Source organism: Spermophilus citellus, assembly GCF_964194105.1.
Source record: "Spermophilus citellus genome assembly, chromosome: 1".
NCBI classification, from domain to species: domain Eukaryota; kingdom Metazoa; phylum Chordata; class Mammalia; order Rodentia; family Sciuridae; genus Spermophilus; species Spermophilus citellus.
In genome coordinates, this window is record NC_138182.1 from 191,430,773 (window position 1) to 191,456,401 (window position 25,629).

General features: G+C 40.4%; 2 protein-coding genes across 3 annotated transcripts in view; one reads left to right on the top strand and one right to left on the bottom strand.

Moving 5' to 3' along the window:
* SLC23A1 (solute carrier family 23 member 1) overlaps nucleotides 1–11,990 on the top strand; it is a gene marked incomplete at its 5' end in the record, with an annotated part of 31,362 nt that extends 19,372 nt beyond the window's left edge. The window contains one exon of the mRNA XM_081306993.1: nucleotides 11,875–11,990. The remainder of the gene's footprint in view (nucleotides 1–11,874) is intronic.
* On the bottom strand, nucleotides 389–17,575 carry PAIP2 (poly(A) binding protein interacting protein 2). Of its 2 annotated transcripts, none has more exons than XM_081307017.1 (4): nucleotides 17,418–17,575; nucleotides 5,681–5,844; nucleotides 3,114–3,293; nucleotides 389–746 (listed from the first exon to the last, which is right to left on the bottom strand). In XM_081307017.1, the coding sequence occupies exons 2-4, from the start codon at nucleotides 5,816–5,818 to the stop codon at nucleotides 690–692; spliced, it is 375 nt and encodes a 124-aa protein (XP_081163143.1). In that variant the 5' UTR covers nucleotides 5,819–5,844; nucleotides 17,418–17,575; the 3' UTR covers nucleotides 389–689. The 2 variants fall into 2 exon arrangements, with proteins under 2 accessions (XP_081163143.1, XP_081163144.1); XM_081307018.1 differs by having other exon boundaries at nucleotides 17,384–17,537.
* Between the last annotated feature and the right edge of the window lie 8,054 nt (nucleotides 17,576–25,629).

The window sequence follows — 25,629 nt, forward strand, 5'->3', positions numbered from 1 at the left end:
GACTTCACACAGGTATGAATGGCTGTGATGCAGTGACTCCTCAAGAGATGCAATTCTCAAATCACATACTTCCTCAAATATAACATTAGGAACAAAATTTGACATTTCTAACATGATAACATACCAGAAAAGCCAGGACTAACTCTTACCTGATCACTACCTTGTGTAAGCTTAGTCATTAAAGACACACTTGTCTCTAATGAACTATTTTTAAATTAACAGACCTTCTTTAGAAAAATTAGATTCTTTTTGATGACGACAAATAGAACTGAGAAATCTGCTTAGCAATTAGGACTTAATTTAAATTTACTCATTTTACAAACTATCAACATCAACAAATGTTAGTTAATCCTAAGGGACCAGTTTAGCCTCAAAGACAACAATTCAGTAAGATTTAGAGGTCATTTAATTTGGTGCTTTGTTACAACTTGACTGGTGCTTCTTTCCTTGCTGTCTTTACATTAAGCCATGGGGCCAATTCTATTTTTCAGTAAATGTTTGACAGGTTTTTACTTAATAACAGTCTCAGCACTTTTATTAAGCATGCAAGACTAACAAAAACTTTGGCAATGCATAAGTGTAACACAGTGACAAGAGAGAGCTTTTACAATTAAGTCTTCTAATACTGCCTTCACAGTGTGGAAATTGTGCTACATCCACCAAAAGAGGGCCCCGTCTACTCAAATATTTTAGTACTTCACCCCAGGAACAAACTCCTTTGCATTTGGATTCAGATTGCTCTTGACCTGGAAAAAAAGTACATAAAAAAAGCAAGTTCATTACAGATGGCTTCAGATACTCAGAATCATTCAGCCTAGCAGCAAAAGTATCTTCCAGAAAAATATAAAAAAGCAAGAACTAGAACAGTAAGGTTTAACAAATTGTATCAATTTTCTAAAGAGAAAGTAGCAACTGAAACTGTTTGCTTAAATGTAATCAGAAACCTACTACCTTCATATCTAAAGGAATAGAACTGATCAAGAAATTCTGTAAATTTAACTGAAACCTTTCTTAAAACACTTTTATATTATGCAAACATGTTAAGCTTTGAAATGATTAAAATAACCTAGGCATTGTTGATGGATTAATTTGACTTTCTGATCCTCACTGAAAACATGGAGTTGTCTTTCTACAATTGCTATCTTCTAATTCCCACAGGAAGTATGGTATATAACAGCAAAAGAAAACTACATGGGGGAGCCAGAAGACCTAAGTATGAAATCCCAGCTCTGCCTCTATCTAACTTCTTGTGTAAGCTTGGATAAATCACTGAGACTCCCATTTTTGCATCAGTTAAAAAAAAAAAAAAAAAAGGGAGGGAGGATCCTGGGGCTGGGGTAGTGGCTCAGTGGTAGAGTGCTTGCCTAGCATGTGTGAGGCCCTGGGTTCGATCCTCAGCACCACATATGAATAAACAAATAAAGTAAAAAAAAAAAAAAAATCCATTGGCAACTTAAAAATGTTAAAAAAAAAAAAAAGGGTGGAGTGGGCCAAAGTCTAAGAGCTGTAAAGACTTGTACTAACATTATGCTATGTTTTTTTTTTTTTTTTTTTTAGTACAAGTCTTTACTAAGCAGATGTATCTGTGTATAGGAAGAACAGCTGGAAATTCTTCTCTACCACATTTTGGATTCCAAGTAGATAAAAATAAAAAGAAGCCAGGACAGATTCCAAGACCTAAATATAGGCATGCTGGTAGAGTTTTACACTAATTTGAATTCACTTAGACCAAAACATAATATTAAACATCATACTGGAGCAATAATTTTAGTTTCATAATTTATACTTGAGCATCTGCTTAACATGCTCAAAGCCCTGGGTTTAACCCCCACACACATACACACACACACAAAAGTAGCAGTGTACAGTTTAAATTAGAACAAATTAATTTCAGGCTGAGTAAAACAAAACAGTTTCTATACTAAGGAATTACACGGGGTCCCAATTACAATTATATATTAAACCTGGCAAAGGGCTTTACTCATCAGGGCAATCAGGATTATCTGTGACTTGAATAATGTAGTCATAAGCAAGCATGTCCCAACAAAGTATAAGATCATACATGTGTTCAATTGGTTATCTTTATTTACTGCAACAAAATATGCCATAATGTAAATTTTAGTGTTCTCCAAACAGTCCTTTAGAAGAATAGTTTCTAAATGTCTGATGGGTAGAATAGCTGTATAATGAATTCTCTGGGGTGCTTCTAAAAAATTAACATGCCTAGAAGATTAATGCTCCCAAGCTTACAATGCACGAGAGGAACTGATTTTTAGTTTTGAAGCTTCATAAGTAATTATCAAGCACAGATTAGGAAACAAAGAAAGTGAAAGACAATTGCAAAAAACACTTCAGAGTCCACTGAGTAGGAGAAGCAACCAGATATTATAAATATGGACTAAAAGGCAAATATTCAAGTCAGGTGTGGGATGTACACCTGAAATCCCAGCTAGTCAGAGGCTCAGGAAGGAGGGTTGCAAGTTCTAAACCAGCTTCAGCATTAGCAAGACACTGTCTCAGTAAGGCTGGGGATGTGGCTCAGTGGTTGAGTGCCTCTGAGTTCAATCCCTGTACCGCACCCGCCCCCCAAAAAAGTCAACATTCAGACCTAGAGAAAATTGTTTGCTTTCAGAAAAAATCATTTATTTATTTTTAGCAAAGGACTCATAAATTTCTTCCTTAGTACTAATGTTATCATAATTCTTGAATAAACTTTTTACTGCAAATATATTAGCATAGATGAGACACTAGAAATACAACTGTATGTTCCTTTTCTGCCAAGAGCTTGTAAAATCCTTATAATATCACAGTTCTAATTAGGCTACTTTTGCAAAAGCAAGTCCCATGGTAATATCGTGTATTTTTCTAGATCAACTCTTAAAAGATCTTTAAATATTCTAGGGCAACATCATGACTTAAGAGCAGTTGTCAAGATGTCGGTTAATTGTCTAAGACTGGATAGTGTTACCAAAAGTCACTCCATGTCATATGTGACATGGGAGGCCTCTGTAAGGGGAAGATATGCAGAACTCTTCTTAAACAGATGATGGCCGGCTTTTCCACTTATGAGAAAGATGACCTAGGATCTAAAAAGATGAAAAAATAACTTTTACCACAAGATCTTCCAGAGAAGAGCCATCACTGATAACAAGGTCATTAAACTGGTCTTGGATTTGGTCCATTGTTTGTGGGAGATCTCGAGCTGGAATAAACCACTCGTGTTCCTCTTCCTCTTCCAGCATTTCCTGGAAACAGCGCTCAATAAATTCTTCTTCCCACAACTCCTCTTCTATCTAGATTTACAATAAATAAAGGATAATTTGTAGCACACTTGTTAAGTTTTAACTAGGAATGGCTTAAAATATCTTAACTAAGCTATTTAAAACCACAACGACACCAGGCATGGTGGTGTATGCCTGTTATTTCAGTGATGTTGGAGACTGTGGCAGGAGGACTGTAAGTTCGGGTTTAACCTTAGCAATTTGGCAAGACACTGCCTCCAAAAAAAGGGGACTGAGGATGTAGCTCAGTGTCCTTAGGTCCAATCCCCAGCACCATAAATAAACAAATAAATAAATAAATAGGGGTGGGAGTTGTGGCTCATTGGCACAGTATGTGTGAGACACTGGGTTCAATTCTTAACACCACATAACGAATAAAGTAAAGGATCTGTCCATCTACAACTACAAAAAATAATTTAAATAAAAATAAATAAATAGTTAACAATGTTTGGTGGGGGCAGACAACTCAGTGGTAGAGTACATGCTTAGAACGCACTAGGCCCTAGGTTCAATACACATACACACACACACACACACACACACAAACACACACACACAAAAGGTACTGGAGATTGAACCCAGGGATGCTTTACCATTGAGCTACATCCACAGTTCCACACTTTTTGAATTTTGAGACGGGGCTTGTTAAGTTGCTTAGGGCCTCTCTAGGTTGCTGAGGCTGGTCTTGAACTTTGATGCTCCTGCCTCAACTTCCTGAGTAGCTGGGATTACAGGCATGTAGTTTTTTTTTTTTTTTAATATAAAAATAAAAATAGTGTCATGCTTTCTACTCTACTTCTGTGCTAAAGAAAAATATATGCTTACCATAAATATCAAGAAGATCTGTTTAGGGTTTTTCTATGTCTTTACTTATATGACCAGAATACATTTTTCTTATTGAGGATGGCAGGTAAGAAATAAACAAGGGTTCTCTTGAGAAATATGTATCAGAGTTATCTGTGATATCTAAAACTATACAAACTCATACTACCCAATCTCTAGGGGTAGAGTCAGGGCATGGGTAATTAAAAAAACAAAACTGGGGGCTGGGGTTGTGGCTTAGTGGCTTGCACATGCGAGACCCTGGGTTCGATCCTCAGCACCACATAAAAATATATAAATAAAATAAAGGTATTGTGTCCAACTACAACTAAAAAAAATTAAAAAAAAAACAAACAACAACTGGGTGTGGACGTGCACATGCACACCTGTAATCCCAGCTACAGGGAGGCTGAGGCAAGAGGATTACAAATTGGAGACTCAATCTCAAAATTGAAGAATAGGGCTGGGCATGTGAATCAGTGGTAGAGGGCTTCTAGGTCAATCCCTACTACCCAGGATGGGGCAGGGTGACACTTCAACTGACCCTAGCATGTCTGAGGGCTGGGTCCCAGCATTAAAAAGAAAATTAAATACACCACCTGATACCTACTGAAATAATACTAAACTGTTTTACTCTGGAATGTCTATCAATGCCTATGGAGAAGCTAAGTTAGCTACTGATTACCAAAATCCCAATCAGGGGAGGAATGAAAAAGTAGGGGGCTGGGGATGTGGCTCAAGCGGTAGCACGCTCGCCTGGCATGCGTGTGGCCCGGGTTCAATCCTCAGCACAACATACAAACGAAGATGTTGTGTCCGCCAAAAACTAAAAAATAAATATTAATAAATAAATACCACAGTTTCAAAAAAAAAGAAAAAGTAGATGAGAAGAGATACCAGAGTATCAAAATAAAAGACAACATTTATCAACATATGAGAGTTCTCTAAAGAGAAAAGTGGGACTGGAGATGGTGGTGCACACCTGTGATCCCAGCAACTCAGGAGGCTGAGGCAGGAGTATCAGGGGTTCAAAACCAACCTCTCAGCAACATAGTGTTCCCCTAATCAAGTTTGCCAGATCCTGTCTCTAAGTACCCCAGCAAAAAAAAAAAAAAAAAAAAAAAAGAGAAAAGTGGTGCCAGATTTTTCAGGATGATCAGATAAGGGATCTCAGCTGAAATTTTGTACCCTAATATGTGTCCATTTGTTCTTGATTCCTGGATTTTTTTGCCTTGCAGTGTAATACAGCAATCTGGTGTAAGCCAGTGGTTTTAAAACTTGACTGCTCACTAGAATTGTCTGGAAGCTTTTGAAAAACAGGTTCCCAGGCTCTACCCTAATCCTCCTGAATCAGAATTTCCAGGGTGGAATACTGAAACATACATGCTCTCCAAGTAATACCAATGAAATATTAAGCCTGGTAGTAATCATAAGCTAATTAAAATAGGAGTAGTGAAAAAAAATCCACACATTTAATAAATGACAAGATAAACACATTTCAGTGATAGGCACAAATCAATCATATTTTACAGGCAATAATAGCTATGAAAAAGTACACATTTGTATACAAAACTAACTTGTCTGTTGAATTCTTCTTCATTTTCCATCCACATATACTCTGCAAATGGATTGTCATCTTCATGAGAATGACCGTTAATAATCACATCTTCATTGATGATGCTTGGGCTAGTACTGCTGCGACTTGGATCTTTCATGGTTGGCGTTAGTTGTCGTTTTTAACCTTAAAAGTAGAACAATACAATTAACTTAGTTATTCTTTCAATCTTAGCATCTATTATTACCTATTATTAGCTATTGTAGGTACATGATCTATTAAGTAACTGGAAAGCTTCCTATTTTTTCCCCCAAATGATCTTTTTTTTTTTTTTTTTAGAGAGAGAGAGAATTTTTAATATTTATTTTTTTAATTCTCGGCGGACACAACATCTTTGTTGGTATGTGGTGCTGAGGATTGAACCCGGGCTGCACGAATGCCAGGCGAGCGCGCTACTGCTTGAGCCACATCCCCAGCCCCCCAAATGATCTTAATGATTAAAATATCTGAGATGCCTAGTGCTGTGGCACATGCCTGTAATCTTGTTGGTTTGGGAGGCCAGGGCAGGAGGATGTTGAGTTCAAAGGCCAGCCTCAGTAACTTAGTAGGGCCATAAGCAACTGAGCGAGACCTTGTCTCAATAAATAAAAAGGGGGAGAAAAAAAGAAATAGCAGAAACTGGGTGCCATGGCACAAGCCTGTAATCACAGTGACTTGAGAGATTGAGGCAGGAGGACTGAAGGTTCAAGGCTAGCTATAGCAACTTGGTGAGGCCCTAAGCAACTTAGTGAGACCCTAAATTAAAAAAAAAAAAAAAAAAAAAAAAAAAGGCAGGAGATATAATCCAGTGGCAAAACATCCCTGGGTTTAATACCCAATACCCAAAACAAACAAAAAAATCACCTGTAATCACAGCTACTTGGGAGGCTGAGGTATGACTGCAAGTTTGAGGCCAGTCTCAGCAACTTAGTGAAGGCCTAGGCCCTGTCTCAAATTAAATAAATAAAAAGGGACTCGGTGGTTAATCAATCCCTAGGTAAACAAAAGAAAAATCAAAGTATTAAATTACTTATATAAAATCTCCAAATCATCCAATTTATTTTTCAATGTCCTCTGTTTATATTTCAAAAAAAGCACACCTGGAAGACTTAGTCTTAAAGTGATGAAAATCAAACTTTTTTTTTCCTTGATATCAGGGATTGAACTCAGGGGTACTAGACCACTGAGCCATATCCCCAGTCCTTTTCTCTAAAGAGACAGGGTCTGAGTTTTTAGCACCTCGCTTTTTGCTGAGGCTGGCTTTGAATTCATGATCCTCTTGCATCAGCCTCCTGAGCTGCTGGGATTACAGGCGTGCCCCACTAAAACCAAATTAATTTTAAAACTGATTTCAACAAGTCCACTGTCATTAAGTTTCTTCAGAGTCCACTGCCTTATTTGCTTTTTTCCAGGTCTACATTGAATTCCTCTGTGTCTGGATTTCACTGAAATACAATTTTAAGTTTTTAAAAAATCTTTTGGCAGGGGGTGGATATTAAGGATCGATTCCAGGCTATTTTGTACCACTGAGCTACACTGCTGGCTCTTTCTACATTTTCTGTTATTTCTAGAATCTGAAACATAATGCTTTAACTTTTAGCCTACAATGTATCAACTAGGTTACATCATGTTATCAGCTATTGAAGAGATTCTAAAAAACCCAGACCTACTATTTGATACTACTTTCACTCAAATAAAAATATATTAATGAGGCAGTGGCGGGATAGGGCAGTGTGTGGCCTATGCCTGTAATTCCAGTGGTTCAAAAGGCTGAGGCAGGGGTTTGAGGCCAGTCTGGACAACTTAGCAAAACTGTGTCTTGAGAAGGGTTGGGGAGATGCATTATTAGGTTTAATTTCTAGTAGTGGGGGGAGTGGGTGGGAGAGGCAGATTCAGACTGAGAGTCATGTGCCAGAGTGTCAGTAGAGTATTGCTAGGCTTGGTGGAACATGCCTATAATCCTAGCAACTCAGGAAGCTGAGACAGGAGGACACCAAGTTTCAGGCCAGCCCCAGCAATTTACCAAGACCTTGTTTCAAAATAAAAATAAAAGCCAGCCTCAGTAAAAAGCAAGATGCTAAGTACTCAGTGAGACCCTGTTTCTAAATAAAATACAAAATAAGGCTGGGGATGTGGCTCAGAGGTTGTGTGTCCCCGAGTTCAATTCCCAGTACCAAAAAAAGTTGAATGAAAGGGCTAGGGATATGGCTCAGTGACAGAGCACTTGCACAACATGCACCTTCCCCCCCAAAAATGTTTGGATGAAATAAACTATTTTGATGACAAGTTTGACTAAACAGCAATCAGTTCCTCTACAGAAAATTACTCACTCTTCTAAGTCAGGTTACCAAACACTTATTTATGTTCATCTTCAAATGAATTACATTTTAGATTTTCCTCAATAGCTATTAGTAACAGGGATTGACCTTGCTTTGCAATTTACTTAATTACATCTCAACCAACGATTAAGTTTAGCTATATTCTCTATTGTATAGTAGCTCTTCATTTATCATTTCCCAACTTGTATACTATCCCAACTTATATCCACTAAATCCTACCTTTCAAAAGACTACCATATCAATAAGTATTAGCATAAACCATCTTTTTTTTTCTTTAACCAGGGACTGAACTACTCAGGGACACACTTATATATTTTAATACACTTTTTAGTTGTAGATGGACATAATACCCTTTTTTTTTTTAATGTGGTGCTGAGGATCGAACCCAGAGCCTCACGTGTGCCAGGCAAGTGCTCTACCACTTAGCCCCTGCCCCAGCCCCTACGTCTAGTTTAGCACCAAGTATAGAATATTCAATATTGAGCTGGAATTAAAAAATTAAAAGTAGTAACTATATGTATAAAACATATACATGTAGAATAGTCCTAACTTGCTTTTAAAAAATGTTCTACCGGGGGTAGTGGCGCACACGTGCAATCCCAGCAGCTCGGCAGGCTGAAAAAGGGAGGCTAGTTCAAAGCTAGCCTCAGCAATTTAGCAAAGCGCTAAGCAACTCATTAAGAAACTGTCTCTAAATAAAATACAAAATAGGGCTAGTGATGTGGTTCAGTAGTAGAGTGCTTTTGAGTTCAATCTCTGGCACCCCTCCAAAAAAAATGTTCTAACTGCCAGGTATGGTGGCACAGGTGTGTAATCACAGCTATTGGTGGTGGAGGGGCTGAAGCAGAAGCAGCACAGTTCCATGCCAGCTTTGGCAATTTAGCAAGACCCTGTCTCAAAGTGAAAAATGAAGGGCCTGGGGATACAGCTCAGGTGGTAAAATGCTTGCCTAGCATGCACAAAGTCCTGGGTTCAATCTCTAGTACTACCAATAAATAAATAAAATAAAAAGAACCAGGGATATAATTCAGTGGTAGAATACCCTTGGATTTAATCCCCAGAACCAACCAACAAACAAACAAACAAAAGGCTTCCACTGACTAAAGTTTATCTAAATAAATACAAAAGCAATCTCTCTTTTTTAAGTTTGTACTAACAATAAAAATCTGACTCAGCAAATTCCAGAGTCAACAGGGAACTCCCTCCTTTCTTCTTTGATGCTCACCAGTAGAGAATTAAAATATAAACAGTAAGTAGCAGAGACTAATTCCCCCGCACTTGAGGTCAGATTTTTGCCTATCATCACCTCATCAAACAACCTGTGATTTCAGTATACATCCCAGTGAAAGATAATAATTAATAATAATCTGTCAAGCAATGCCTGGAAAACAAATCAAAATTGAAGTCATCAAAAATGATCTAAAGGGCTGGGGATATAGCTCAGTTGGTAGAGTGCTTGCCTTGCATGTGTGAGGCACTGGGTTCAAAATTCTCAGCACCACATATAAATACATAAATGAATAAAAATAAAGTAAGTACATAAAAAATAAAATAAAGGGCCACTGACAACTTAAAAAAAAAATCCCAACAGCTTAGAAGACTGAGACAGGAGGATCTTGAGTTCAAAGTCAGCCTCAGAAATTTAGTAAAGGCCCTAAGCAACTGAGACCAACCCTGTCTCTAAATAAAATATAACAAAAGGCTGGGAAGGCTGGGGATATGGCTCAGTTGGTAGAGTGCTTGCCTTGTATGCACAAGGCCCTGGGTTTAATCCCCAGCACCACAGGGATAAAAAAAAAAAAAAGCCCCCCCCCATGTGGCTCAATGATTAAGTACCCCTGGGTTCAATCCCTCATACCAAAACAAAGCAAAATCTAGAAACGAAGACACTTCCTATGGCTTCCATGTGGCAATGTGATTACAATCCCAGTAACTCGGGAGGCTGAGGCAGGAGGATCACAAGTTTGAGGCCAGCCTGGGCAACTTAGCAAGACTCTGTTTCAAAAATAAAAATAGCAGCAGGGGATGTGGTTCAGCAGTACACAGGGGTGGGGGGGGGGAGAGTCTCATTGATGGAGGCATTATGATCAAATTCATTTCAATAATGAAGAAACTTGGACTTAAGTGACCTGTTCTAGGTTACACATCAGTGAACCACAGAGATAGCAGGTACCTGGTCAAGTCAAATCAAGGCACCAGGTATTCAAGGCTTTTTTTTAATTATTATTATTTTTTTAGTTGTAGACGGACCTTTATTTTTATTTGTTCGTTTATATGACGTGCTGAGACTTGAACTCAGTGCCTCACACATACTAGACAAACCCTCTATCACTGAGCTACAACCCCAGCCCTCAAGGCTGCCTTTATACATATCATTTTTAAAAATATTTTTTAGTTGTACATGGGCACAATACCTTTATTTTATTTGTCTTGTTTTAAATGTGGTGCTGATGGGCTAGGAATGTAGCTCAGTTGGTAGAGTGCCTGCCTCGCATGCATAAGGCCCTGGGTTCAATCCCCAGCATCGCCAAAAAAAAAAAAAAAAAAAAAAGATTAATTGTGGTGCTGAGGATTGACCCCAGTGTCTCACACATGCCAGGCAAGTACTTTATGACTGGGCCACAACCCCAGCCCCTATACATATCACTTTTTAAAAATATTTTTTAATTGTAGATAGGTATAATACTTTATTTTTATATGATACTAAGGATGAAACCCAGTGTGTCTCACGTGCTAGGCAAGAGTTCTACCACTAAGCTACAACCTAGCCTCTATATATCATTTTGATTGAATTTGAATACTCATTAGAGTACTGAATTCAACTAGCCTGGAGCCAGGAATGGTTGTATGACTGCAATATCAGTATCTCAGGAGGTTGAGGGAGGAGGATCCCAAGTTTGAGACCAGTCTCAGCAACTCAGAGAGACCCTGTCTCAAAAAATAAAAAGGCCAAGCATAGTAGCCCAGGTCTGTAATCCCAGTGGTTCAAGAGGCCAAGACAAGAGGATTGTGAGTTCAAATCCATCCCCAGAAATTTAGCAAGGCACTAAGCAACTCAGCAAGACCCTGTCTCTAAATAAAAATATTAGAAAAGGGTTGGGGAAATGGCTCAGTGGCTAGGCACCCCTGGGTTCCAGTCCTCAGTACAAAAAATAAAGTCTGTAGTGGCTGAGTGGCAGCACTCACATATTTGTTGAAAACAAAAATAAGCCAGGAATCATCTCTAGTTCCATCCATTTCCCTGCAAATGACATAATTTCTGTTTTCTTCATGACTGAATAAAACTCTACTGTGTATATTAAAATAAATAAATAAATGCCAGGAACGGTGGCACACATCTATAATTCCAGCACCTTAGGCAGGAGGACTGCAATTTAGTGAGATCCTAAACAATGCCTGTAATACCAGTGCTTTAGGAGGCCGAGGCAGGAGGACTGCAAGTTCAAAGCCAGCCTCAGCAACTTAGTGGGGCCCTTAGCAAAAGGGCTGGGGATGTGGCTCTGCAGTTCAATGCCTTTGGATACAATCCCTGGTGCCTAAATAAATAAATGCAGCAGCACTATCATTTGGGGCAAGCAACAGACAAAGCAAATAAAATTTGGAGAAAAAAGCCAGTGAGGAAATAGTCTGAGCACAAGAGGTTTGGGAAACCTGAAATGCCATGGGCAAAAAAAAATCTGAGAAAACTCTACGCTCCCACCTCTGACTGACTTTCAGGTTCTGCACACGTGGGAAGTGAAGGCTGAGGCAGAGTTCTATACTGTCCAAGTGCTGAAACTGCCTCAACACATTGAGCCCATTTGTGAAGACTTGCAGAGTTTTGTTTTTTTGTTTTCAGGTATTTAAAGAAATCTCTTAAATCACTAAGCTGACTACTCTTCTAATGAAACAGAAACCTTGATGGCGAGACACACACAAAGAGGACAAAATTTGCAAAGCATTTCAGAAGGTCACTAAACAGACAACTACAAAAAGTAAGTAAGTAATCCTGGGAAGGGTAGAATATAATTTCCAGAGTTACCTCATTATAATATCCAAAATGTCATTGTCAACAAAAATTATGAGATGTGCAATGAAACAAGAAAGTATGTGCCAGGTATGGTGGTGCCTAAAGCAAAGGCAGGAGGATCACAGGTTCAAGGCCAATCTCAGCAATTCAGTGAGATCCTCAGCAATTTATTCAAGACTGTGTCTCAAAACAAAAACAAAACAACAGTAAGAACAAAGGGGCTAGGAATGTTACTCAATGGTAAAGCACCCCTGGGTTACCAAAATACAAACAAACAAACCCAAAACAAACCCAAAACCATTAAAACCGGGGCTGGGGATGTGGCTCAAGCATGCGTGCAGCCCAGGTTCGATCCTCAGCACCACATACCAACGAAGATGTTGGTGTCCGCCGAGAACTAAAAAATAAATATTACCTCCCCTATAATAGTATTATTTGACCCAGTGTACAAATCTTCACTAAATTGTTTAGACTGGGCCTTGAACTTGCAATCCTCCTGCTTCAGCCTCCTAAGTCACTGAGATTATAGGCATACACCACTGTGCCTAAAGTGTTTGTTTATTCATTTTTTGTGGAAAACTGAACCCAGGGGCATTCTACCACTGAGCCACATCCTAAGCTAATTTCATTTTGAGACAGAGTCTTGCTAAGTTACCCATGCTAGCCTGTATCTTATGATCCTCCTGCCTTAGCCTCTCAAGTATAGGACCACAGGCAAGTGCCACCTTGCCCAGCTGACTTTAATTTAAATGGAGCATTTCTTCAAAAGGTTACCTGCAGACATATATGTATAAGCCACTGCATGTCCAAAAATGCCTATATATTTGAATACAAATTTTAGCTTGATGAATTCTTCAACTTCTGTCCTTTAGGTCAATAATCAGCCTTTTTATATTATTCCAAGTTTCACTGCTGCAGAAAACCAGTTTTCTTTTCTTTGTAAACATCTTAAACAGAATTTAAACTTCCTTTTTTTGGGGGGGGGCGCGGGGGGTTGTACTTGGGATTGAACCCAACGGCACTGTACCACTAAGCTACATGCCTAGCCCTTTTTTAAAACTTTAAGATGGTATATCACTAAGTTTCTGAGGTTAGCCTCAAACTTGCAATCTTACTGCCCAAGCCTCCTGACTCACTGAGATCATAGGCATGTGCTACCATGCCTGGTGACAGCTAAGATGTTTTAACACTTAAAGAACAATTTTATCTCTATTAATGTTTCCTGAAAGCCAGCAAAACCTTTCAATTTACAAACTCAAGTCTTTACTAAATTTTCCCTACAAAAGTGGCTTTATTGGCATACTGGTTTCCAGCAGTGTCCTTTTATTCACTATAAAATTTCAAAACACAGCTTCAGCTCTTAAGAATTCTCGGGGGGGGGGGGGGGAGATATAGCTCAGTTGGTACAGTGCTTGCCTCAAATGCACAAGGGTTCAATCCCCAGCACAGACCCCCCCCAAAAAAAAACTCATTTGGGGCTGGGAATGTGGCTCAAGCAGTAGCGTGCTCACCTGGCATGCGCGGGGCACTGGGTTCAATCCTCAACACCACATAAAAATTTTAAAAATAAAGATATTGTGTCCATCTAAAACTAAATGTGGCTCAAGCGGTAGTGCGCTCGCCTGGCATGCGTGCGGCCCGGGTTCAGTCCTCAGCACCACATACAAACAAAGATGTTGTGTCCGTCGAAAAAACTAAAAAATAAATATTAAAAAATTCTCTCTCTTTAAAAAAAAAAATGTAATCCTATCTACTAGGGAGGCTGAAGCAGGATGATCACATGGTCAAGGTTAGCCTGGGCAATTCAGGTGAGATCCTGTCTCGAAAAATAAAAAAGGCTACGGGTGTACTCACTAGTAAAATCCCCAGGGTACCATCCCCAGTACCCCCCACCAAAAGAAAAAAATTCTCCTTAAAATTTGAATAGTTCCCTTCTGATTCTTTCATTAATTTGCCTTTATAGGCATCATGTTATTCTCTAGGACTCTACTTTGAACTATTGTGACTTTTTTAGTTACACACACACACACACACTTTTTTTTTTGGGGGGGGGGATCAGGGATTGAATCCCAGGGTGCATAACCACAGAGCCACATCCCCCTTTTTATTTTTTAGTTTCAAACAGGGTTTCTGAGGCTGGCCTCAACCTCATGATCCTCCTGCCTCAACCTCCCAAGTCACTGGGATTGTAGGCATGCACCACCGTGCTCAGTTTTTTGTTTTAATTTTGAGCAGTGTAAAATAACAGTTAAAAAAAACAAAACAAAACAAAAAAAAACTATGGATGCTGAGACCAGGTTGCCTTATTAGCTTTTATGACTATGGATGGGCAAGCTATTTAATCAGAGTCTGTTTCCTAACCTGAAAAATGAGCAATAATAAAAGTACTAAGGTAGAGCACCTGGCACATAATAAGTAGTACTGTCTATCTTGGTGTTTATTAAACATTTGTAGAAGTTAAAAGTTATAGAGTAAGGTGCAGGTAAAAGTCATAGGTATTAAATTCGTAGGAATGAAAAAATACCATAGACAAATCCTAGTCAGGCCTGGCATGGTGACACACATTTGTAACCCCAGCCACTTGAGAGGCTTAGGCAGGAAGATGTCAGGTTCAAGGTCAGTCTGGGCAACTTTGTGAGACATTATCTCAAAATAAAATTTGAAAAAAGGGGTGGGGATGTAGTTCAGTGGTAGAGTACTTGTGAAGCACATACAAAGGCCTTGAGTAGAATCCCCAATACTGCAGGGGGAAAAAAAAATCTTAAAGGCTATAACCCTAATTTCCACTGTAATATAACAAAAGGAGATTACGTGAAATGGCTCACCACTCCCACTGTCATTATTATTAGAAGCTCAAGCACATCATAAACACTATCCTAACTTATACAAACATATAAAAAATAAGCAGGGGGGGCTAGAGATATAGCTCAGTTGTTAGAATGCATGCCTCCCACACACAAGGCACTGGGTTCAATGCACAGCATCTCTCTCTCTCTCTCTCTCTCTCTCTCTCTTGCACAGCATCTCTCTCTCTCTCTCTCTCTCTCTCTCTCTCTCACACACACACACACACACACACACACACACACACACACAGCAGGAATTAAAACTCTCTCAATATAGCAGCCTAATTGTGTATAGCTATCTAAATGAATTAAAATTCAGCTGTTTAGCTGCAAGAGCCACATTTCAAGTGCTCAATAGCCACAAGTATGTAGTTAATAACTACTTTACTGAACAGAACTGTTGTAAACAACAAGGAAATTACAAAAAAAAAAAAGTTATCAGAACTGAACTTTTAGGCTGTATCAAATACGAAGTACTAATGCACCCATGAAATGGGTGGTCACAAAGGAAATGTCTTAGACAATCCTAATCTTGAACCAGAGTGAGAAGAACCAGATCCAAAGCCTATGCCTAACCTATGCCACTAGCCACCTACAGGATCTGCCATGTTACTAAATCATGGTGCAGTATAACAGGAGCACACACTATTCAGACTATGTGGTTTTAAAATCTAGCTCTTACTATCTGTGTGACATTGGGCCATACTTCACATCTCTTATTTGTTAGCTTTATTTTACAGTAGTGTCTATGACCTAGAGAAATTGAGAATTAGTTAATATTTGTAAAAGCACTTAAAACAAGGCCTGACATTACTAAGTGCTATGTATTTGCTAAATACAATAACCTCTCAATCTTCTATTTCCTCAGTTTCAAAATGGGCAATATAAAATTTGCTCTACCTATTTCACAGCTTTTCATGACAGTAAATATGAAAAGTTTATAAATTACTAAGAGTCATAAAGGGATACATGGACCTGAATAAGACTTATTGAAGGAAAAATCAGCAAAAAAAATATGTCCCATAGTGGGTGGAAATTACCTACTTCAATTTGAGTTCTCAAATAGTAATATGACCAGCCTTTTACTGTAATATAACATTTAATCTATTTAACTATTAAATCTCCATTCCCCCCCATACCCTTGAGAAACATAAACAGGCTATAATTTTCGGGAAAGTCACCTATCTTTATTTGTGAGAAAAAAGAAATTTGTTCAAAGTCACATCTAACAAATTACAGACTGATTTGGCCTAAATATTCTTTCACAAAACAGAAACAGACCTCAAAAGAGCAAACAGTGGGAGTCACATTAAAAATTCTTTGCCACCCTTTCTTTACCTGTTTACAAACATAACCTATAGTCGAAATTTCAAATGTCATTTAATGAAAATGAGTACCTGATTAGGTGCTCAAATGAAATTTGTGAAAAACAATGCCACCAAGGTACAAGAAAAGATTAGCTAGCACACTTAAAACAGGAATTTGTCTTTTGTTGAAATAAAAGTCAACGTCTATCAGCTATGTAGACCTTCTCCTAAGGCAAATTGGAAGCCAAATTCTCTCTACTTTGAGATTTCCCTGAGGAATGGGGCTGTAAAATCAGGAAAAGCAAAACAAAAGGAAGCAGGGCACCTTTTAGGAGTCATTAAAAAAAAAAAAAAAAAAAAAAAAAACCCTGCTGGCTACAGCAATAAATGTTTTCAAAATATTAACCACACCACAACTTCCCCACATCCCACTTTTTGGTTTTGGTGAGGGAAGAGAGCAAGTACATATTATTTAAAGGTAAGAGGAACAGAAACAAAGAATGTGAACCAGTTGGGCTCTTAAATTTATTAATCTCAAAGCCCTCCTAGAATAAGAATTCCCAGTAGCCTCAAAGATTATCCGATCTGGAGCATGCGACAAAATAAAACTAGGAGGCAGGGATGGTTAAGAAATGGGAGAAGAAATCAGAAAGGTAGAAGCCCGCCTATGGTTGCAGAGTGCAGCCTTAGGAAGCCTCTAGCCCGCCAGCCCGCGGGTCCCCCCGCCCCTCTCTCCAATCCTAGTCTCGGCAGGAACACGCACGCGCAGCGAATAGGGGCTGCGCGTGCGACGCGCAGGCGTAAAGTGGGTAGAAACAATGAGCTTCGTTGCCGAGGCGGTAGAGGGGGGCAGGGGAGAGGGTAAAACGGGTTGGGGGGAGGGACTGGGGGTTGAAGAACGGGAGAAAGTGCTATCCCGGCAACCCCCGCGCGCCACCGAGGACCCGGATAGAAAGCTTCGAGATCCAAATCATAAATGACAATGGGAAAAGAAGCGACGGCCATTTCTCAAAAAAAAAAAAAAAAAAAAAAAAAAGAAATGAAGTCGGCCCAATCTAATCCCTCAGACTAGGTGGACATAAAGCAGGGAACAACGAAGGCCATACAGGACTTGGTGGCTAACAACCCGGAGGACCCTTTAGGCCCCTCAGCAGTCGCCGAGGTGGACCGCCAGAGGCGACGCACCCTTCTTGCTGTTCCGCCCGAAGGGACCCCTCACCCAGTGCACGGCAGCGGGGACGGCAGCCAACGAATCCTGTCGGCCTCCGCGGATCTCCACAAGCAGCGCCGCTCCCCCGCTCGACGTGCGCTTCGCCCGCCGCCTCCCTTCTCCAGTCCAAACAAACACCCCAGCCCGGAAGTGACTTCACTTCCGCCGCCGGCGGCCCCGCCCTCTCGTTCTGTCAGCGTTGCCCTCCTTAGGCCGCTAGAGAGCGCACCGGAGAACGCGCGCCTGCAAAGGTCTCTTGGTCTCTTGAGCCACTCACGTGTGCGTGTGCAACCGCGAGGGACCTCAGGGTTTTATGAATAGTCCTGTCGCATTCTCTCTGGGAGGCAGGACTGGAGAGAAGCCACTGTCCCATACCTGCCCAACCTTCGAGAATGGATACAGAGAGTGGAGGAGCTGGGGACTAAGATGCACAGATGTGGACTCTACAGACCTCAAACACAAGACGAAGAACAGCTAGTTAACCCAGCAAACACACCCACCCAGACACACACACTGAAAGTAATACACAGTGTCACAATGAGTGACATATACCGACGTCACATCGAGATCCTTACACAGAAAAATAATAAAGACACTGACAGAAGAATAGTAACTGATCACAAAGCTGTATGTGCAAGCGCACCACAACTTCTAAGTTGGACTTATGCAGACAAAGTATATCAGTAAGTGGTTCCCAGCCTGTGGAGCTGCCTTTGAGTCTGAGAGAGAAAATGCCTAGGGTAGAAGGGTTCAAGAATTTCCTAGTCCACGATCCTTGGTGAATTGGGACCTATGCATTATTGTTAAGCATGCTTCCTTGCTATCATCGTTGGTAAGCTCCAAGATATATTTCTAGTAAATATATATAAAGAACATAAATGATAAATAAAAGACCAATGATAGGTAAAGAGAAGTACCTGTGATAACAAACAAAAAAATGGATGTTCAGATATGTATACTCCATACTAATTTCTTCCCTCTGGGGAGGGAAAATGAACTAGGGAATGAATACAAAGAATTATATTTTTTACTCTCATAAACTTTGAATATTTCAAAAATCATATGCTTGACTGGGAAAAGTGGCACATACCTGTAATCCCAGCATCTTGGGAGGCTAAGGCAGGAAGATTGAGAGTTCAAAGCCAGCCTCAGCAACTTAATAAGGCCCTGTCTCTAAAATATGAGAAGCCAGGTACAGTGGTATCCACCTATAATCCTAGCAGCTCAGCAGTCTGAAACAGGAAGATTGCGAGTTCAAAACCAGCCTCAGCAACTCAATGAGACCCAGTCTCTAAAAAGAAAAAAGAAAAAATATAAAATTGGGCTTGTGGTTGTGGCTCAGTGGTGGAGTGCCCCCAAGTTCAATCCTGGGACCAAAATAAATAAACTAAAACAAAAATCAGATGCCGGTGCCAGGTACAAGTGCACATGCCTGTAATCCTAGAGATTTGGGAGGTTGTGACTTAAGGATCACAAATTCCAGGCCACCCTCAGCAATTTAGTAAGGCTTTAAGCAACTTAGCAAGGCTCTTTCTCAAAATTAAAAAAAAGGTTGTAGCTCAGTGATAAAGTGCCCCTGGGTTTAAACCCAGTACCAAAAAAAAGTAATAAAATAAAAAATAGAAACGTTTATAATATCCACTTAAATTTTAAAAAAATCTCCAGAGGAAAACTTGAATCCAGAAACAAGTTTATTTCTCCTCAGGGCAATTTTTATTCATTGAAAAATGCTCTGGTCCAGCCCACAGCCTCCCAAAATCAATACAGGTATTATGCTCTAACCCCTGGTTCAACCATTTTGTCCACATTTACAGATCTATATCCTAAACTGGGAATGAAAAGAAAGCTAGGAACTGGGAGAAGGTGAGCGAGAAATGAAAGATGGAGACCAGGCAGAGATACACAGGAGAGTTTATTTGTCAGAGCTGACAAATAAAGGCACATCTCTCAATAGACCGAGAGAGGCAAAACAGGCTTGAGGTTCAGAACTTTCATGGGGCAGACTCAGGGATTAGAGCCGGGCGAGTCCTAATGCTGGTGGTTAAGGATGAGGTTGGTATGAAGGAGTGATGAGCCTTTGTCAGAAATGCCTTTAGGCAGGAAATTTAAGAGAAATTTTTCTTAAAATGGTGGCTGTCACTTAAGATGGCTGTTCAAATACTAAGCAAGGAACTTATATGGAGGAAAGGTTTGACTTTGTTGCCTGCTGAGCAAAAGAGATGGTGCTGTTTTGACAGTCTGTGGTATATGATTCATTCAAAGGGGGCTGGTGAGGAATCTGGAAGGTAGGCAATCAATCTGAGACTAGAAGAGGTATAAAGAGAACAAAAATCAAGGTAGATATTTAAATAATTTGTAGTTGACCCAGATACTCTTAGAGGCTAATCACGAGGTTACTGAACTCATTATTTAGTAACACAAACCTCTTAATTTATTATAATGGTAATATTTTAAAAATTTGCTAGGGGCTGGGGATGTGGCTCAAGTGGTAGTGTGCTCACCTAGCATGCGTGAGGCACTGGATTTGATTCTCAGCACCACATAAAAATAAAGATATTGGGCTGGGGATGTGGCTCAAGCGGTAGCACACTCACCTGGCATGCTTGCGGCCTGGGTTTGATTCTCAGCACCACATACAAAACAAAGATGTTTTGTTCCCCAATCACTAAAAAATAAATATTAAAAAAATAAAAATAAAGATATTGTGTCCACCTAAAACTAAAAAATAAATATTAAAAAAAAATGCTAAACCCTGGTTTAGTTTCAAGTGAACAAGTCAAAGAACTATGCTATTTAAACCCATACAAAGGGAGTTATAATATCAATTCCCTGATCACAGAGCTCACCATCATGATTGAGAAAGTTTGATGGACCCGGTTATCCTTTGGCATCTTCCAGACATGAAGAGCCTCTGATGGCTTGCAAGATGGACTTTAATACAGTGATGCTGTCAGGTGTGGTAGTACACACCTGCACTCCCAGCAATTTGGAAGGCCAAAGTAGGAGGATTACAAATTCAAGGCCAGCCTCAGCAAAATTTGGTGAGACCCTAAGCAACTTAGCAAGACCCTGTCTCAAAATTTAAAAAGGGAATGCTGGTGGTGATGATCTATGAATGAAAAACACCGTCAAAAGCTGGGCATGGTGGCTTTCCCCTATAATCCCAGCTACTTGGAGGCTGAGGCAGGAGGATCACAAATTCAGGGACAGCCTGGGCAATTTAGCCAGGCCCTGTCTCAAAACAAAAAGTTGAAGATGGAGATGTAGCTAAGTGCTAAAGAGCTGGCGTAGGAGGCATGTAGCCCTGGGTTCAATCACCAGTACCACACACACAAAGACCAAAGGCTAAGAAGTTCACTAATGATGAGGACAGACACTGCAATCAGACTAGCAGAGATCAAGCTTGAAGATAATGTAAAGCCAGCTGGGTGCAGTAGAGAACCCCTGTATTCCCAGAAGTTTGGGAGGCTGAAACAAGAGGATATTGAGTTCAAAGCCAGCGTCAGTGACGGTGAGGTGTTAAGCAACTCAGTGAGACCCTGTCTCTAAATTTAAAAAAATAAATTAAATAGGGCTGGGGAGGTGGTTCGGTGCCCCTAAGTTCAATCCACAGTATCCCCCCGAAAAAAAAAAAGATAATGTAGAATTTACCTGTTTGGTTCATATAGTAACAATCTTAAGATGGAAGTTTAAAGGCTGGGGCTTAGCTCAGTGGCAGAGTGCTTGCCTAGCCTGTGTGAGGCAATGGGTTCAATCATCAGCACCACATAAAAATAAACAAAATAAAGCCATTCTGTCCATCCACAACTACAAAAAAAATTTTTTGTAATGATGGAAGTTTAAGTAGGAATCAGAAGAGGATGGTGATGAGGATCCAAGATGGCTGTGATTAGGCTCATGCTGTACACTAACCACCTTTCTTTTTTTTTTTTTTTTTTTAAAGAGAGAGTGAGAGGGGAGAGAGAGAGAATTTTTAATATTTATTTTTTAGTTCTCGGCGGACACAACATCTTTGTTGGTATGTGGTGCTGAGGATCAAACCCGGGCCGCACGCATGCCAGGCGAGCGCGCTACCGCTTGAGCCACATCCCCAGCCCCCACTAACCACCTTTCTGCAGATCTGTTTATTAATATGTAAGAAGTATTTTCTTCCAGGCGCGGTGGTGCATGCCTGTAATGTCAGTGGCTCAGGAGGCTGAGGCAGGAGGATCACAAGTTCAATGCCAGCTTCAGCAACAGTGAGGTGCTAAGCAACTCAATGAGACACTGTCTCTAAATAAAATATAAAATAAGGCTGGGGATGTGGCTCAGTGGTTGAATACCCCCAAGTTCAATCCCCAGTACCCCCCAAAAAAGTATTTTCTCACCCAAACACTTCACATATAGGAATCTACCTAAAGATACTGGACATGTGTAAAGATTTGTTAGTCAAGCAATGTCATAAATAACCAGAAAACTGAAAAGTCTATCAATAGGGAACTGCTTATATTACTGTGTTAATAGAATCATATAGTTGTTACAAAAATGTATATCCATTGAAATACAAGGTTTTTTTTATTTTAAAAGGCTGAAAAACAGCATGTATAATTTTCTAATATATGTAAACATGGGCATGCATGGGTATAAATGCCAAGTTATCAGAATGGTCACCAAAAAGAAGTTATATTTGGTACTAGGTATCAAATCCAGGACCTCATACATGCTGGGTCAAGTGTTATATCACTAAACTATACCTCCAACCCTCATCAAAATGTTAATAGCACTATCTCTAGGTAGTAATGTTTGGAAGGATCTACTATTTCCTATACTTTTTTGTTGAGAGCAACAGCCAAAGGGGCCCCAGCAAACTTCCAGCTGCCAGCAAACTTCCAGCTGCCGGCTGATGATTGGTTCACAGCAGCCCCAGCAACATCTAGCTGATTGGCTCCTCTGTGGTGATGTTCATTGGGCTGTTTCCCCGCCCTTCAGACTGCCAGCTGATGATTGGCTCACAGCGGCCCCAGCAACATCTAGCTGATTGGCTCCTCTGTGGTGATGTTCATTGGGCTGTTCCCTGCCCTTTTAGACCACGGAGCTGCTCATTGGGGGACTTTCTTTGGCTCCGCCCACGCAACCCAGTCAATCAGCCCCAAGAGCAGAAGTATTGTGGGAGGTGGTGAGGCTTGTGTGGGTGAGAGGCTTGTGGGAAGCCGGTGGTGGCAGTTGGTCTCTGAGGGTTTTTTCCTGAGGAGCTGTTTTGTTTGGTGTTTGTAGTTCTAAAAATAAAGTTCGTTTCTTTTGACAAGTGGCTCCTGAATTGTGCCCAGCCAGACTGCGGCATTTGGTGGCTCGCACGGGGAGCGACTGAGGGTAAATAAACTGCTCACCCCTGAGGGCAGGGCGAGAGGATGGGTGCCATTCTAAGTTTCCTCTTTTGTTTTGCTTCATTTTTGTTTTAAGTTGCCTGTCCCTGGAGATGAGTGAGACGGAAGAAAAACTGCTCACATCTGAGGAAAAACTATTTATGTCTGAGGAACAGATAGGGAGAAAGGATGGATGCACATGTCAGGAGGATAGAAAGGCTATAATGAATTTTTATTGTTCCCTTTTTGTTTCATTCTGTCTCGGTTTTGTTTGGTGTTATCTTGTTGGGTTGTATTATAGTAGAAATACGGGAACAGAAATTAGTACAAAACAAACCGAAAGACTGTTAAGTAAATTGTTAGAGGAAGGAGGCATCCCAGTAAAATCAAGAGCAGTCAGGGCATACATTGATACAATACAAAAATGTAGTCCATGACTTTTTAAGGAGGAGTTGTTAAATATATCACAGTGGGACCATCATGGTGAAAATTTAAAAAGAATAGAAAAGAAGAGCCCAGGGACTCTGCCAGTTGGCACATTGCCATTGTGGGCGTTGGTATCTGGTTTGCTTAGTCCAAAGCCTTCAGTTCAGACAATGGTAGAGGAAGGAGAAGACATATTGATTCAAGTAAAAGAGAAGGTCTCTCAAGTTAGTCAGACAGAGGAAAAGATTCAAGTAAAAGAGAAGGTCTTTCGAACTAGTCAGACAGAGGAAGAAAGTGTAAAGCAGAAAAAGCCATCAGGGGAAAAGTTACAACAGGAGACTGCTAATAACACCTTTCTATCAGAGAGCGTAAGTGTCCAACCAACAGCACCACCTCTACAGGAGACTGCTACTAACAGCATTCTATCACCAGAGGGCATAAGTGTCCAATCAACAGCACCACCTCCATATGCTAGGAGGCTCCCAACCCCCGCAGTTGATAGTTGGGATCCTGAGACAGGATCTCAAGTATTAACATGCCCTGTATTTGAGGTAGGAGGGCAGCGAATTTACCAGGGTTTAAATTTCAAAACAGTGAAGGAGCTAAAAGAGGCTCTAACAACCTATGGTCCTCAAGCACCCTTCACTGTAACCTTGGTCAAATCCATTAACAACTTGAACATGACGCCAGCAGATTGGGCTAATATGTGTAAAGCTGTGCTAAATGGAGGCCAATACCTGTTATGGAAGGTTGCCAATGAGGAATTTTGTAAGGAGACGGCTAAGCAAAATGCAGCAGCTGGTTATCCTCAGAGAAATCTAGATATGTTGTTAGGAAAGGGACCTTATGAGGATCAGCAGCAACAAATTGCATATGATCCTGGCGTATACTCACAAATTGCTGCAGAGGCGATTAGGACATGGAAGACTTTACAAGGACATGGAGGTTTACAAGGTCAATTATCTAAGGTAATACAAGGAGCTAATGAACCTTATGCTGAATTTGTAGATAGGCTTATTCAAACAGCTACCAGAATTTTTGGGAATACAGAACAAGCAATGCCATTAATAAAACAACTGGCTTATGACCAAGAGAATTGTTGGTGCAGAGATATCATTAGACCATGGAAACAGGAAGATTTAAACACATATATTAAATTATGTAGAGACATTAATGAACAAGAGCAAGTCATGGCAGCTGCAGTAAAACAGGCTTTAGATGCCAGAGACATTAATGAACAAGGGCAAATTGTGGCAACTGCAGTAAAACAGGCTTTATATGCCAGGCCAAGAACATGCTACAATTGTCAACAAATAGGACATTTTAAAAGGAATTGCCCCATAGGAGGAGGGTTTAACAAAACTAGGTATCAAAGGAGTAGAATACCGGGTATTTGCCCACGATGCCGTAGAGGAAAACATTGGGCTAATGAATGCCATTCTCAAACCACCATAGAGGGTACTCCATTACATTGGGCTAATGAATGCCATTCTCAAACCACCATAGAGGGTACTCCATTATCAAAAAACGAACAAGGACAAGGTGTTTATCCACAATATCGTGGACAAAGGCATCAGGCTCTGTTGCCAAAAAATGAACAGGGGGCCCCAATGCTCCGGGGCCCCAAACCACAAATATACGGAGCACGGGAGGAACCCAGCAACCCCATCAGGGTAGTGCCCAGGACACATTGTCCATCAGATCCCTCATCAGACAAACCAGAGGGAGCGCAGGGTTGGACATCTGCGCCTCCGCCAGATCAGTACTAACTCCAGAGATGGGAGTTCAAATCATTCCCACAGGGGTAAAAGGACCTCTTTCCAAAGGAACAGTAGGCTTATTATTGGGACGCAGCTCTTCTACTCTAAAAGGACTTTTGATAAGTCCTGGGGTAATTGATCCCGATTATGAAGGTGAAATAAAAATTATAGCCAGTACTCCAAAGGGTATATCAGTAATTTCACCAGGAGATAGAATAGCACAGTTACTAATAATACCAAGCCTACATGATAAATTTTCCAGTCATGCTGTAGAAAGAGGTTCCAAGGGATTAGGCTCCACAGGTGTACATTGGGCTATGCTTTCTTTAAATTTAGATTCTCGCCCCATGATAAAACTAAATATTCAAGGACATGAATTTAATGGGCTACTGGATACAGGTGGAGACCTTCTCTCGTCAAGAATGGCCAAAACATTGGCCATTACAACAAGCCACTCAAAAGCTTTGAGGCCTAGGAGTGGCGACTAATCCCCATAGAAGTGCAATGGTATTAGATTGGAAGGATCCTGAAGGATGTGAAGGAACTATACAACCATATGTATTGGATCATCTTCCTGTAAATTTATGGGGACGAGATGTCTTAGATCAATTAGGTTTGACATTAACAAATAATATCAAAATGCACCCACTAGGGCTGGGGATGTGGCTCAAGTGGTAGCGCGCTCGCCTGGCA